The 13,196-nt window shown below is 44.7% G+C and overlaps 1 protein-coding gene across 3 annotated transcripts; it reads right to left on the bottom strand.

Moving 5' to 3' along the window:
- Positions 1–1,682: 1,682 nt before the first annotated feature.
- Positions 1,683–11,188, bottom strand: SPRY1 (sprouty RTK signaling antagonist 1). 3 transcript variants are annotated; one of them, XM_083572146.1, is made up of 4 exons: positions 10,980–11,188; positions 9,617–10,418; positions 4,278–5,491; positions 1,683–2,769 (listed from the first exon to the last, which is right to left on the bottom strand). In XM_083572146.1, exon 3 carries the CDS (start codon positions 5,434–5,436, stop codon positions 4,474–4,476), a length of 963 nt encoding a protein of 320 aa, XP_083428272.1. In that variant the 5' UTR covers positions 5,437–5,491; positions 9,617–10,418; positions 10,980–11,188; the 3' UTR covers positions 1,683–2,769; positions 4,278–4,473. The 3 variants fall into 3 exon arrangements, with proteins under 3 accessions (XP_083428272.1, XP_083428273.1, XP_083428274.1); XM_083572147.1 differs by lacking the exon at positions 9,617–10,418 and having other exon boundaries at positions 10,980–11,154; XM_083572148.1 differs by lacking the exons at positions 9,617–10,418; positions 10,980–11,188 and adding an exon at positions 6,026–6,775.
- Between the last annotated feature and the right edge of the window lie 2,008 nt (positions 11,189–13,196).

Raw genomic sequence — 13,196 nt, forward strand, 5'->3', positions numbered from 1 at the left:
TATGTTGCTGTTTTCAGAGATCTCTCCTCTTTCTATCCCCACCAAATAGATGATCGGTGCTAAAAGGAAGAGTAGATTTGGTCTCCTATACAAAAACTAAATGTGCTGTGGTGGCTGACTTTGCTTATGTGGTTTTCAATGTTGGGGGTATTCTCATCACCACAATCTCTTGTACATGCAGGGTCATATCTGTTTCCGAAACAGAAAACCACAAACAAAATCCTGTATCTGCACTTACACCTGCTAAATTAGGATGCTTGTACAAAATGACAAGATGACATCAACCCAAAACTTTTAAGAAAATATCCATACTTTTACTAGATAAACTGCTCTTTTTCCCTTGCAAAAGGTGCAACTTTTAAGGTCAAGTAACTAACATTACAGTGAGCCTTTTTACACAAACATTTTTAATAAACCAACAAAGAAAGAACACACTGAATGTGTCACTGTTGCTTCAGTCGCAAGAGCTGGACTCACTTGAATCTTCTACAAGACCGAAGATGGCAATGATCAAGATTTTGGAAACCACTGCTTAGCAACATATGCTTTCTTGAGAAACTTAAAATAAGGAAGGTTGCTTGTATGGGCACTGCAGTTCCCACTAAACCTCAAAAGATACAATACTACGTCCCAACTTCACCTGCGGACAACAGATTAGAACAGTGCCAAGAGATAGACTGGCGGAGCAAATTCTGTATTAAAATTTCTGTGGAACCACCTGGCAGCTAATAGCGGTGAACAAACAAGCCCCATTGGGCCACAAGAATTAGGGAAGCCCAGAAGCTCCTTCAGCTACTGGACTTTATTAACACAAAGTACTTTTGTTATTCTGATTCTTAATTTTTTATTCAGATGCAAACTTGAAAATAGATGCATTTTCTTCAGCTGATACGCAATTCCACCAACTAACACGTTGCTGCTAAAATGGCACGATTGGCATTTCAGAAAAAGAAAGCACTTAAACTGCTGATGGTAAATCGAAGTTTCCATAATGCCTTCTGAGGAATTGAAACAGAAGACTCCAGTTGCCATACCAAAAAATAGTAGAAAAGAGATTCAGCACCATAAGTCATTTTGAAAACAGGGGTGGGGGACCTGTGGCCCTCCTCCTATAAGTCCCAGCCAATGGTCAAGGATGATGGGAGTTGTAGTCCAACATCATCGGGGGGGCCACTGGTTGCCCACCTGTCTTGTAAATAGCAATGAGTGGGATGGATACAAGTCATTTGCAGATGCCAAATTGTGATTGGTTCGTAAGCTGTTCTTATTTTGTAGTACACTTATGGCCTGTAGGTTAACTCAAACTTTTTGGGTGGGTGGGGGGCTGAATCATGATGGTCCTTCACAGACATAGGGCAATTTTTGCGATCCCATTTTCACACTTGGAGCCATGAGGACTACAAACTTTTAAAGACAATGCAAGAATTTGTAAGGAGTCCACAGAAACATCATTTGGGGTCCACACGTTCTCCACCCCAAACAAAATATATGAATGCTGTGAAATATCTCAAGAGTTAAAAACTTTTCTGATTTTTTTTTAAAGTGATTAAATAAAACTAGAATACTAGCAGTGGTTTCACAGTCATGAAAAAAATGGAAAATAAAAGCAGTAGTACTCTTACTTACTAATACTGCTATTAACAACTTATTGTTATATTAAAAAATAAAGAACCCAAGAGACGTTTTCATTAATTATTATATTTTCTGCATTATAGTTTAACATATGTACTTTCTTCGTGTCATCCTTATTTTCGTTAAGTATTGGTATTTTGTTATATTCAGACAGGAGTACATTTTTGGAACAGTCCTTTGTAATAAATATCATAAAATAATAGAAATTCACATAATAAATATTCTTTACAATAAAAAAGTTTTAACAGACCTTTGTCTTAAAAATAGTCAGAATTCAACTTTGTGTTTTTACATAAAATATACAAAAAGCACCACAATTTGTGGCTAAGGCAATAAAAACAGAGGATTAAAGTTATCGAGCACAGACTAGAGTTAAATGTCATTAAACCACAGAAATAATAGAAGTGTTAAGAGATCCAAGAATGTTTACACAACTTAAAACTGTATGATACCTGAAGAGTATTACTCAGATGTGCAGAAATCAACAACTTTAGCATCAAAAGAGGAGAAAAAAGGGGGTGGGAGTGAAAACTTAGGACCTTGTACAATTCTGAAAGCTATAGAAACCAATGAAGAAAGCTGTAGTCATAAGAGTCATAGAATTGTAGAGTTGGAAGGGACCCCAAGGGTTATCTAGTCCAACCCCTGCAATTCAAGGAATCTAAGCTAGAGCATCACAATACTCTCATAGCATTTCTAGTGAAGATGGTGTGTGTGTTTGTGTGTGTTGGAAATCCAAGCTAGATAAGGCTTTGCAATACGGTTCATGAAATTCTAAAATATCTGTTGAGATGGGAGCAAAAGCCAGGATGGTTGCAATCCATACAGACAGCAGGACTAGGTTTGCTAAATTTTAACCCAACTATTTAAAAAAAAAAAATGCTTTCTTTTCTTTAAAGCTTCATAATTCAGTTTTTTCACACACACAAATACTTTGAAATAATCACTTGGAAGCCACTAAAAATCAGTTTAAAATTGTTGAGGACAAACAAAAACAGCATCTTTGGAAAGTTGCTTGCAGAGCAGGCGGCTTCAGAAAAACCCAATTCCCTCATTACTTCTTTCAGGAATGGATTACTCACAAACCTGAAGACGACTTGCCATATTGGGAGATTAGATGCAAGTACATGGGCTACACTTACCCAACAGGGCCACCTATCCAAGGAAATCCAAATCCACCAGGGGGTCAGGCAAGGGTGTGTCCTTGCGCCTACTTTATTTAACTTCTATATCAACTCGCTAGTAGGAAATACGGGGAAAGAAAATGCCCATCCCCCCATATTGGCTGGCACGCCCCTCCCGGTCCTTTTATATGCGGATGACACAGTTTTAATTTCTTTTTCTTGTGTTGGACTAAGAAAACTTTTGAGATCTTTTACCAAATACTGCAGCATTGAACAACTAAAAATTAACTACAAGAAATCCAAAGTCATGGTGTTCTCTAAAAAAAGGAGGAGGCACAAATGGAGAATAGACAATCGCTCAATAGAACAGGTAGCAACCTTTAAATACCTGGGTGTAACCTTCCAGGAAAGGGGCTCCTGGCGCTTTCAGATTAATAATACTATTGCAAATGCAGAAAGATCTACCAAAGTGTTAATAACATTCTTTTATGGGAAAGGGGGCCAGTACATACCGGCAGCCTCCCAGGTCTTTGCTGCCAAAATACTATCACAATTGTTATATGGATCCCAGATCTGCAGTTTTAAAAACCTTACTCGCTTAGAGGCATTTCAAACTAAGTTTTTCCGCTGCCTGCTGGGGATCCCCTCTTGCGTATCCAACATAGCGGTCCGTATGGAGGTTGGGCAAATTCCTATCAGTACTCGGATATGGATATTGAAGATCCATTATTGGCTAAAGCTTATTTTCTTCCCGGTTGGGCTGGCACCTTTAACCTTATTAGATACCTACCAATCCAGATGGAAAGCTACACTGCTGGAAAAGCTCAAAAGCTTGGGGATCCCACAGCAGACCCTGATAGTGACAGGCTTCGAGAAAGCTAGGACTACAATTCGCCAGCGTATCTGGGACGTAGAACTACAATGCCACATGAGCGAAATGATCAAACATCCAGCAATAAGGGACCATGGGAGAGGTTTCTCTCCAGCTAACTATCTGTCAGGTCTTCAGGTACCCAAATACAGACGGTCTTTTACCCTCGCCAGATTTAACGTTCTCCCTTCTGCCTTACTTCAGGGCAGATTTGAGGGTAAACCATACACAGCACAGGTCTGTCCTTGTGGTTCGTTGGAAGTTGAAACTGCTTCACATGTACTATTACGTTGTTGTCTTTATGAGGATATACGTTTGACTTTTATTACACCTGTTTTGCAAAAGTCTAGGAAAGAATCGGAATACCATAGTCTAAAACTACTGCTAGAGGACAAGAAGCCCAAGACTACATTAAATGTAGCTAAATTCTGTGCGTCTGCAATCAATCGCAGGAAGCAAGTGGTATCCCATAATGTCCAATCCCCTAAATGTTAATTACAGGGGGCAAGCTAACAATTAATTTTAATTTTTATATTTAAATTCTTGTTATTGCATATTGTCCCTTGTATTCCTGATATTTTTTATGATTTGTGATATTGTGTGTGTTGAAGCTGGTCTATGACCGTATTAATAAATTCATTTCATTTCACTTATCCAAAGACCAGGGGGGGGGGGAATCCCAGATTTGCCTTTTGCTGAGAGAAGCTATGGTGTGAGAGGAGGATCATTTGTGCATGTAAGTAAGGAAAAAAAGATAAGGGGGAAGGGAGGGGGCAAAGACAGAAAAGCCAGCCACAACCTGAACGACAGTCTGAGGAACTCAACCTTTCCCCGCGCCCCCATAAATCAGGAGGGCTTGCCTTGACCCCTCGAGGGGCAACTTTCCAGCTTACAATAAACTGTGTTGGAGTTCTTGCACCTGCAACCTGGGCGATTGATCCGGTCGTAACACCCCCGGCACAGTTTCAGGCATCCTTTTGCCGGAGGATAGCAGAGCAGGCAAGGCAAAACCAAGGCCATGGCTCCCATGCACAAGTACCTAGTCCAGCAATGCGACTGGGAACAAGAGCAAGGATTATCTGCGTAGGAGTCCCCTTCATCGTCGTTGGAACAGTGGTAGAAGATCCCTTTGACCAGGCACATGCAGGTGCTGTATTCCACCATGCTCTCCGCAGAGCACAAGCACTGCCGGTTGCAGGCCAGGCAAGAGGGCAAGGCCCTGGGTGCTGTGCACTCCCCACACTTGCACTTCCCGCACTGTTCACAGATAAACTTGTGCTGGGCCAGGTCCTCTTTCAAAGGACTCTTCAGGTCCTCCACGACCAGAGACGATGGCTTGGGCTGCGTCCAGATGGGCCTTTCCAATCTGTGGCCCGGCCCTGGCCTGCACGGGGGCGATCTCAGGAGCAGGCCCTGCTCCGAGGAAGCACTGCTGTTACTTCCAGAACTGGCTGCGCTGCCGGTGCTGGTCGACCTGCTGAGCACTGGAGCCCTGGCATTGTGTTGATGCAGCGCATGCCCCGGGTGGCTGGGCCGGTGCTCGTAATTATTATTCACATTAATCGGTATGTTTTCATGAGTCCTTTCGTGCTTCTCTTGCCTGGGAGCTGTCCGTGGGGCAGACTTCTTCACCACAGATGGGCCCTCCGTGTATTCGTTGCTGCCCCTGATAGTCTTGATCTGGTCTAGAGACAAGATCGTGGGGGGCTGAAGCTCTCTCTCATAGTCCACCCTTTGCCGGCTGTCCAAAGAAGGCTGCTGAAGGACCACTAATGAACTGCCACTTCCATGCTGACCTTGGGACTCCATCTGTCGTGATCTCTACTTCTGGCATTCACCAGGAACCTGGCATGCATCGGAAATCCTAAAAGAGAGGCAGAGAGAAAAACAGGGAGTTGAAAAGGGAGAAGTAAGCTGCTTCTCCTAAAACGAAAACACACACACACACACACACACAGCAGCAGCAGCAAAAAATAAAATACACCACCCAAACAAATAAAAACATTTTACAGCAAGCCACAAATTGGCCTAACTACCTATTAACAATATCCCAGGGATGGAATTACACTGGCCTCGAGTAAAAGGGCACATAGCAGTTTAAAACAAATACGTATGTGTTATATGAGAGTAGATATTGTAAATAAAGCACACCGAAGATTAACTTACAGTTTAAGGAACAAAACAAAAATCTTTCATGTTTGCATAGCTTTTCTTTCCAAGCGTGAAGTTATGAGCGTTATGCATGCACATTTTATTCTTATAGTTATTTCATGCTACATCAAACATAGCTGAAGCTACTTCAGGTACATTCCCCCTTATGTCTAACCACCGACTGCAACATAAAATGTGCTTCAAAGCCACATTACAGAATCACATTCATGCCCCCAAACTGCAGGACCTGTAAGAAGTTCTTGCCCGTTTTCGCTGTCAAAGCCACATTCCAATACCAAGCCTGATTCTAAACTCAAATTCAGCATAGCTGCCTTTTTAACTGCTATTCCATGACGCCTGAAGCATATTAGCAATGGGGAAAGCATGTGAAGAATTTTTTTCTTTTCTGGGAGTAAATATCTCTTTCCCAAAAAAATTTAAAAAATCAAAACAGTCTAGCACGCTCATTAAAGCAAAACACCAGATGTAAACATCCTGTTACACAATAGGCTTCCAAGTATTCTTGGACCATAAGGCAGGGTGTGAAAAGAGGAGGTGGAGGCAGGAAAGGGTTGCAGCAGAAAAGATAAGACAAATAAATATGGCATTTAATCAGTTGTTTGGGAAGATTATGTGCACCTTCACTTGTAAGTGAAAAGTATGTTATCTGCTGCACAAAATAAGAGGGAGGGGAGGAATAGTTAGACAGGATTCAAAATGGCGTATATTAGACCAGATAAGACATAAATGTGTTTTTTTCGTTTGAACCATCTTGGATCTCTTGGGACCACTATTGCATCCACAGTTGCAAGACGCTACTGAAGTGGTCGTCTGTTAATTTCTGGGGAAGCTTTTTTTTTAAGTGACAATTTGCTGTTCAAAAAATTGTTTCAAAAAGAGTGAAACACTTGATTTGAAAAATTTCCCGCACATTCCTCCCCTGAACAAAACAAAGGGTTAATGTAATGTTACATTTAGTTCTATGTAACACACTGGGTATTTTAGCAGCAGTTTTGCATAGAACATACCAGCAAGCGAGGTCAGAAGGATGAGTCCATTTTAGGCATAATGCAGCAAAGACTGAGTCTCCTGAAGGAGTTCATAACTGCAGAAAATTTGAGCCAGATAGCAGCTCACATGCTTAAGCGCTGCACACACCAGATGCCTTAGTTTTAAGATATTGCTTCCATTCCTTTATGGAGGTTGATTAAGGTGGGCCTCCAATATAGAACCTTAAATGCCATCTATTCAGACCCGCTGATCAAAATAATAGTGGTGTTTATAAATAAATGTGGATCTGTCATTCAGTAATTAGACAAAAGGAAGGAAGCAACCAACATTTGGTTTCCAACAGCAAATGTCATGAAAACTGTACTGCCTCACAGCTGAAGGACCACAACATCTCCCCACCTGTGTTCTTTTCTAAGACATTTTAAAAACACCCCAAAAGAAATCATGCAGTAATTTAAAAGAGGGAAGAAAAAGTTTCTTTAATCAGAACATGTGGGGAGGGGGAAGCAAGGGACCGCTCAGGTTCACCCCACCCCACCTATCACCTGTTCAAGGTGTAGAGAGTGCAAGACAAAGAGCTCTGCTCAACTCAATCACACCTTATCTGCCTCACACAAGTTCTCCTTTTCATAGGCTTTTATGAAATTCTTATGAAATTCTTATGAATTCTTATGAAATTCTTATGAAATTTTTATGAATTCTTTCTATTGTTGTCCTTTTTGAAGAGTCAGTAGCTTTGAGCCATTCTTTGAACCAGACTGGGGTTCTTGGGAAGTTAAAATGTAGGGTGGGAACTGCTACAGAGCTTCTTAGGAGGAGAGTGGGATAGAATTGTTTATAAAAGTCACACACAAAAAACCAGCCAGGTATCCTATCAGTATTTCTTCCTAAGCAAATCCCAAAGTGTTCATGGAGCCTTACTCCAGAACAAGCGAGTTTAGGATTGCAGCCTTAATTGTTCCAACAAAATATAAAGGCAGGACGCAGACAACACAAGCAGCAGTTCAGTATGGCGGCAAATAAGTAAATGTTACTGTGTTCCACAGGGCTTACATGCAGGTAAAGTATACACAGGACTGCAGTCTGTGACAGCTATCTATCTATCTAATATTCTTAACTCCCCACCCAAAAAAAGGCTTCCTTGTAAGCCCTGCGTTTCTATCAGCAGCCTTCTAACAGCAGACTTCCCATTTGAAGGGGGGCGGGGAGGAGAGAGAAATGCTGTAAAAACTCAGCACTGAATGGACTCTCAAAGAGAAAATGAGAAAGCACCAAGGGCAGCACTGCCCTCTGCAACCCGATCTCAACGGAGGCGATGAATGCAGAGCTGACAGAGAGGAAGAGGAAAAAGTTATGAATGAAAACAAGGGATTATTTCCCCCAGCCTCCCCACCCACCCATTTGCAGGAGGAGGGGAAATGGCTGAGGTTACCATTACCTCAGGGGGACGGACTTTCCAGTACTTAAAGCTGCACTGCACACACTTTCTCTACCTTTCAAGACCAATACGAAAGTTTTGCGTGCTAGTTTGAGCATGCAGGGATTTTTCCCCCTCTCCCCCCTGGTGCTTTCTGAGGAGGCGGAGTGGAAGGACGGGGGAAGCCTTTTTATCTTTGTCTTACCCACCATTTCCTCCTTGCAGCCTCCACGCCTTTCTACTGACCTGCTAAAATCTCACTCAGACTCAAAAGGGGAAATCCCTGCCCTGCCGACTACGTTCAATGAAGCGCACACTCACACCACGAAGCAAGAGCAATAGGGAAAGGAATCATCTCACTACGCTCCAACCACCAGTTGCAGCTACCACAGACAAACAATTTTTTGAAAGCTTGCTGAAAAAACTACAAATAATAAGGATGGCCGGAATTTCCACCTGCCTCTGGCACATTAAGAGAGACCATCTCTGCCTTGCAAGTGCGCTAGACCTCAGACCTGATTTTTATTTTATATAACTATTTCACACAGATCCCTGAAAACTCCCATGAACCTGCACTGGCAAAGATGCACCAGAGCTCCCTCCAGATACAGGATGTTAAGAGGCACCTAATCCACATTAAACAACTTGAGAATGGGCAAGCAACCCCAGGTGGAATCTACCCCCTCTGCGCACTAAGCGAAGGTGCAAATGCGTGTTGATCACGTAGGATTCAAAACCAAGCATAAATTCCAACCCATGCCTACACAATACTCGAGTTAGACAATGCAGCCGTAATTCAAGTCACCCAAGCCACACATTGATCACTTCTTTCGGTGTAAACAAGCCCACAGATAGTGTCAAATAGGTTTCATGTCATTGCAACGAACACCCATGGAAAGCAATGGATGTGTCAGCTGCCTCAGTGGGAGAATGCATGTAAAACAACAACAACACGCACACACGGGGTCTCGCACCTTAAGCCAGAGGTTTTGAGGAAGTGCATTAGCTAGTTCTCCCGCCAGAAGCACCTGGCAGCAGAGGTCGGTCCTCCCCCCTCTCCCCTGCTTTGATCCACCCGTGTCGTCGTCCCCTCCGGGCTTTCCGCAGAGTCCGAGCTTATTCCTTGCCCGCAGCAACAAGTTCAGAAATCTCGCCTGCGCGCGTTGCCGTTCAGCAGAAAGCCACCCGAGCGCCGCCCCCCCCCCCAGCGCGCCTGGGGAAAGAGGACGTGCGTCGTGTGGGAAACCGCCTTGGCCGCCGCCGCCAGCCCCCCACCCCACCCCACCGCGAGGGGAAGAGGAGCCAGCAGGGCACCTGCTAACCCCTCGGGCTCCCCCGGCGCGAAACCAGGCGGCGGCGGCAAGATCCATATTGCGAAGTGGAGAAAGAAGAGGACGGGCGCAAACTTACGTCTTCCAAGGGCCGATCCGCGCGAAAGCACTGCCCTGCTAGGTTAGATCCATAGGGCAGCGGGGCTCCGGCAAGTCTCCACGCGCCCAGGCGCCGCAATCCTCGCTGGTGGCCCCCGAGACCCGCTTCTTCGGCGCCCGCCTTTCCTGCTGCCGAGGCTACGGAGCGGCCGCGACGCCCTCGCGCGCAAGGAAATCCGCCTCGCCGGCCCGCCAAACACCTCTCCAGCCGAAGCACGCACATTCAAGGGGGTGCCCTACACGCGCCCCTCCTCGAGATGGTCGTCCATGAGCCGAGCAGGCTTTTCTCCCAGGAGCAGCGACAGGCGATCCGGTGCGGGAGGGGGGTGGAGGCTGGAGGGGGGGAGAAGAGGCGTCTCCGGCTGCCAGGTAAAAAAAGGAGACCGAGCTGCTTTTGCAACGGCTGTCGCTCGCTCTGCAGCAATGCAAAGGCGCGCAGCTTGGAGAGGGTCGCCTGGAAGCAGCGGAGGAGGTGGGAGCGAAGAGTGTTTGCAAAGCGAGCTTGCTGCTGCTGCGGCGGCTGCCCTCCTGCTTTCCTCCAAGTTGGAGCTTTCTTCCCCCTTTTCTCTCTCTCTCTCTCTCTCTTTCTTTCTCCCCCTCCCTCTCTCCTTTGGAGGCGCACGGTTTCCCCTCCCAAGTAAAGCGCGCGTGCAGGCGAGCGAGTCCAACTGCTTCCTCGACTCCGAGCTCTTTTTCACCACATGGTCCTTCGCCCGCAGCTCCCCTCTCCTCTTAGGCTAGCCGGGGAGAGGGAGAGAGAAGAGAACGTGCAACGGGAACGCCTGGGAGAATAACAATAAAAAATAATATTTTTTAAAAAAAGAAACACACGATCTGAGCAAGGAGTTAAGACAAGAAAGCACTGCAGTCACGAGAAGAGTGAATTCCATATGTAAGGGAAAGGGGGAGGGAGGCAATGGATTCTGCAAAAGCTGCCATGTGCTTGCTGGTACAGACTGGTTGACAGTCTTGCTACACCACCAGCATGGCGGGGCGGGACGGAGGACAGACCCCGCGGACATAATGCAAATCGGGGGTACGCACGCACACACACGATCTTTGCACGAGGAGCAAACGATCCCCTTGCATGGGGCGGGGTGGGGGACTGCGGATTGCCGCGTCTTCTTCGCTCGAGGCTACTCGGAAGGCTCGCAGTGCACAACGCATTTAAGTGAAATGATACGAGGACGTATTTTTGAAAGCGCTTTTTAAGCGAGCGGTGGGCTGCGCGCGAGTCGTCCGCCTAGCTCAGCCGATATGCACGGGCACCCAGCAGCACCTGAGCTACTTCCGAAATGCCTCGCGCAAAAAGAAACGGGGGGAGCCCTCCAGATCACGCTTACCGAACGAACAGGTTCAGAGTCCTTTTGCAAAGCCCAGTCGCGGCAGCTGGAGGTAAATCCAAGGACGCAGCCCGTCGCCTGCCGTTGTTGCCGCCGCCTGCTGCTGCTGCTATCCCTTCGCCAACTGCTCTGCGCTTTCTCGTTGCTGTTTCAGAATGAGCCGAACTGCACGGCAGCCTTGCAGCGCCGAGCCCCCACCTCAGCCTCGCGTCACGCCTCCAATGATGTCAATCTGTCACTCAGGAAGCGGACGGGAAAACCTGGGCTGGATTTCTCTCCTCCGCCCCCCCCCACCCCAGCTTCTACGTTTATACGTCTTGCTTATTCTTTCCCATTCATTCATGCGTTTACCAGTGTTTGTTTACCAGCCTTCTGCGTTTCTTTTGCGTACCGCGAAAAAAGCGACGCAGACGGTCTTCCCCTATGGCGTTAGTCATTCACAGACTGTGGAAGGTTTATGGGTACAAAACGCAAACCCAAGTCCTAAAGTACCTATTAAGATGACTTCACCCCAAACAGTTCTTTTTTACTCATTCCAATGACCTCTGTGTACTCACGAGTGGGGGGGGGCTGTTCACCCTTTCCGTCAACAGAGCATACACGCCTATATTAAGAAATGTACCCCATTGAGTTGAGGCACATTTAAATCCAGGTAACTGGGTATAGGATTGCAGCCTTAATTATTGTGATTATAGAACCAGAACCTGGTCATTCTTTCAAATTAATTTACCTAGAAAGAGCATGCAATTTATTTATTTATTTTATTTAAACACTTTATCTACTCCTTAACTATAACGGTCTTCAAGTGGTTTACAGAGATTGTGCTCTTATAGAACAATCATGTGCATGTTTACTCAGAAGTAAGGTGCACTATATTCCCTAGTAAATGTGCATGCAGACTTATTGACATTTAATCCTAACCTTAAGGTAAAGGATCAAAATTGATCCTTTTATTTAAACAATAAATGTAAGTCCAGTTAAATTATGCAAATATAATTTTGACTCATGAATGCTTTGCATGACAGTGCCTATTTTATTTATTAACTTTATTTCATGCCCTGGAATTGTACAGTTGTGTAAAATAGAATTAGATTTAGTCAAATAAAATTTGCTGCTCACAAATGCAGAAAAAAAAGCTGAGGTAAAAGTAAATTACCTGTCCAGCTTCTAGGTATGTAATGGGAATAAGCACTATCTTGATCTTCTACCCAGATAGCAAAATGTCTTGGGCCTGTCATAAACTAGCAATCCCTCTCAACTTCAATAAGAATCAAGCCCAGCCCTATTAGCTTCCTGTCAAATTTGATTGATATCAACGCAGTTTCAAAATATTTAATTTTGAATCAAGATGGTGGATTCAGTCTTAAGAGGGGTCTAAATGCTTGCAGTTTGGAACAGTTCAGTGAACCATCTTCATTCAAAATGGCATCTGCTGGTATCCAAACACAGACCCAAAGTCGCTGCTCAGTCTTCAGAACTGACATGCCAAATTGGGTGACAATATCTTCAAAGGTGTCCAAATCAGTTCAGTTTGGAATGGTTCAGTCTGCCAACTTGATTCAAAATGGTGCCCAACAGTATACAGTCATAGACCAAAACCTGCTCCTCCGTATTAGCATAGTTTGGAATGTTTCGGTCCACTATCTTGATTCAATATGGGGTTCAATGGTATCCAAACATAGACAAAATCTGGCTCCTCCATCTTGGGAAATGTCATTCCCAATTGGGTGGTGATATTACAAGAGATATTAAAGTGCATAGAGGACAGACGGACAAGCAACTTTCCAAAATACAGTAATTGTGCTGCTGCTACTACTACTCCCAAAGTCAGGGGTCACACTTTCTAGGGCTATAGAAATTTGTGACACGTTTAAGGACTGTAGATTTGACTGTACTTGTATTCGCTGGGAGAATGATGAAAGGTGGCTGCTCTAATTATAGTTGATAAAGGCACCAGAGGAAATCTATCATGACTGATAAATAGCACATCACTTCAAAAACAACCGAGGTAGAAATCTTGCCCATTTTTCCTCAAGCAGAAGCCACTCCCTGGGTGTGGAGTAAATTATCAAAGGAAGTGGGAGAGCTTTGCACTAATTTAAATAGATTGCTTTGTGTATGTTTATATTGTCCATTCGCTAGTGAAGACCTGGGATCTTTCTAATGAGGCTGTCTGGAACAAATCAGTTTACGGACTCTCATAACATGCCTTCATCT

This window comes from Podarcis filfolensis (assembly GCF_964270895.1).
Source record: "Podarcis filfolensis genome assembly, chromosome: 9".
NCBI classification, from domain to species: Eukaryota; Metazoa; Chordata; class Lepidosauria; order Squamata; family Lacertidae; genus Podarcis; species Podarcis filfolensis.